The sequence below is a fragment of the Notothenia coriiceps genome, unplaced genomic scaffold (genome assembly GCF_000735185.1).
Source record: "Notothenia coriiceps isolate Sejong01 unplaced genomic scaffold, NC01 NC01_scaffold00010909, whole genome shotgun sequence".
Taxonomy (NCBI): domain Eukaryota; kingdom Metazoa; phylum Chordata; class Actinopteri; order Perciformes; family Nototheniidae; genus Notothenia; species Notothenia coriiceps.
Window position 1 is genome coordinate 1 of NW_011343610.1, and position 1,588 is coordinate 1,588.

The following is a 1,588-nucleotide window of genomic DNA, read 5'->3' on the forward strand; positions in this document are numbered from 1 at the left end:
CCTGTCTCTCTCTATCTGTCTCTCTCACCTGTCTCTCTCTACCTGTCTCTCTCTACCTGTCTCTCTCTCACCTGTCTCTCTCCCCTATCTCTCTCTACCCGTCTCTCTCTACCTGTGTCTCTCACCTGTCTCTCTCTACCTGTCTCTCTCTACCTGTCTCTCTCCCCTGTCTCTCTCTACCTGTCTCTTCCTTTCTCTCTCTCTCCGTGATGTGTGGGCTCCTGTTCTGCATATAACCTTCAGAACACACACTCCGCCGGCTGCACACACTGCCACTGCTTCGGAGTGTCTGACGTGGACACACACACACACACACACACACACACACACACACACACACACACACACACACACACACACACACACACACACACACACACACACACACACACACACTCCCCTGTCTCTCTCTACCTGTCTCTCTCCCCTGTCTCTCTCTACCTGTCTCTCTCACCTGTCTCTCTCTACCTGTCTCTCTCCACCTGTCTCTCTCACCTGTCTCTCTCTCACCACACACACAGACACACACATTGTTGTTGGTATTTGTATTATATTTGTTATTCATTTGATTAATATTATATTATTACACACACAAAATATTATATATATATATATATATATATATCTTTGTATTCTCCAGGTGCGTCACACAGTTGGTTGGCTCCGCCCCTCAGAATCCCACCACTCACACGCCGTCGTCCACGGCAACGACCTCCCCGCCCCCAAAAACTCCTCAGGACACGCCCCCCACCAGCTGCTGACGTGGGCGGCGCCCGACAGTTTCCTCGGCAACAAGGTCAGCTGTTTACCTGTCTGTCTGACTTCCTGTCTACCTGTCTGTCTGACTTCCTGTCTACCTGTCTTCCTGATTCCTGTCTACCTGTCTGTCTGACTTCCTGTCTACCTGTCTGTCTGCAGCTGCTGTCTTACGGAGGGTTCCTGAACCTCTCTCTGTTCTACGACGTCCCATTGGACAACGAGGACCACTCTCTGCCCGCCCACTGTGACATCATCCTGGAGGTGAGGAAGCATTTAATTGGTTTGTAGTTTGTAGTCTAATTTCTAATAAGAACTACAAACATGTCTTCTCCTCTCGTCTCCAGGGTAACAGCCGTTCTCTCCGCCTCTCGCCCCCCCCTCACCTCTTCCTGTCCGAGCTGTCCGAGCGCTCCGTTGCCGTGGCGATGTCACCGCGGCAGTTCATCGACATGGAGACGGGCGCCATGGTTACCAGGGACGACCTGCTGACAGCGCTCGCCAACGTGACATCATTGAGGGTCAGAGTTCACCTGAACAACTCAGCAGAAGGACCCATACGGTAATTACTATCACTCTGATTATCAGGACTCTTAAAGGGCCGGTACTCTCTTAAAGACTCTTAAAGGGCCGGTACGCTCTCAACCTATTAATATAGACCCCAAGCCTGTTTTTCAGGCCTCAGGCTCGAAGATGACATTCCCAGAACAAATGACCATATCTTCCCTTCTAAAAGTTGTAAATTAATAATCTTTTTTCTCAAAGCAATGATAAACCTGTGAGTTGGATGTAGAAGAGTCAGAATCAATATAGATGTTTTTATTTTAAAGTA

At 49.2% G+C, this 1,588-nt stretch overlaps 1 protein-coding gene across 1 annotated transcript; it reads left to right on the forward strand.

Annotated features, from left to right (window-relative positions):
- Nucleotides 1-640: 640 nt before the first annotated feature.
- On the forward strand, nt 641-1,318 carry LOC104946268 (laminin subunit alpha-1-like; the record flags this gene model as incomplete). Its single annotated transcript, XM_010772054.1, has 3 exons — nt 641-796; nt 919-1,020; nt 1,104-1,318. Coding segments are annotated over 3 exons (473 nt in total), but the record flags the coding sequence as incomplete, so codon positions are not given.
- Nucleotides 1,319-1,588: the final 270 nt, after the last annotated feature.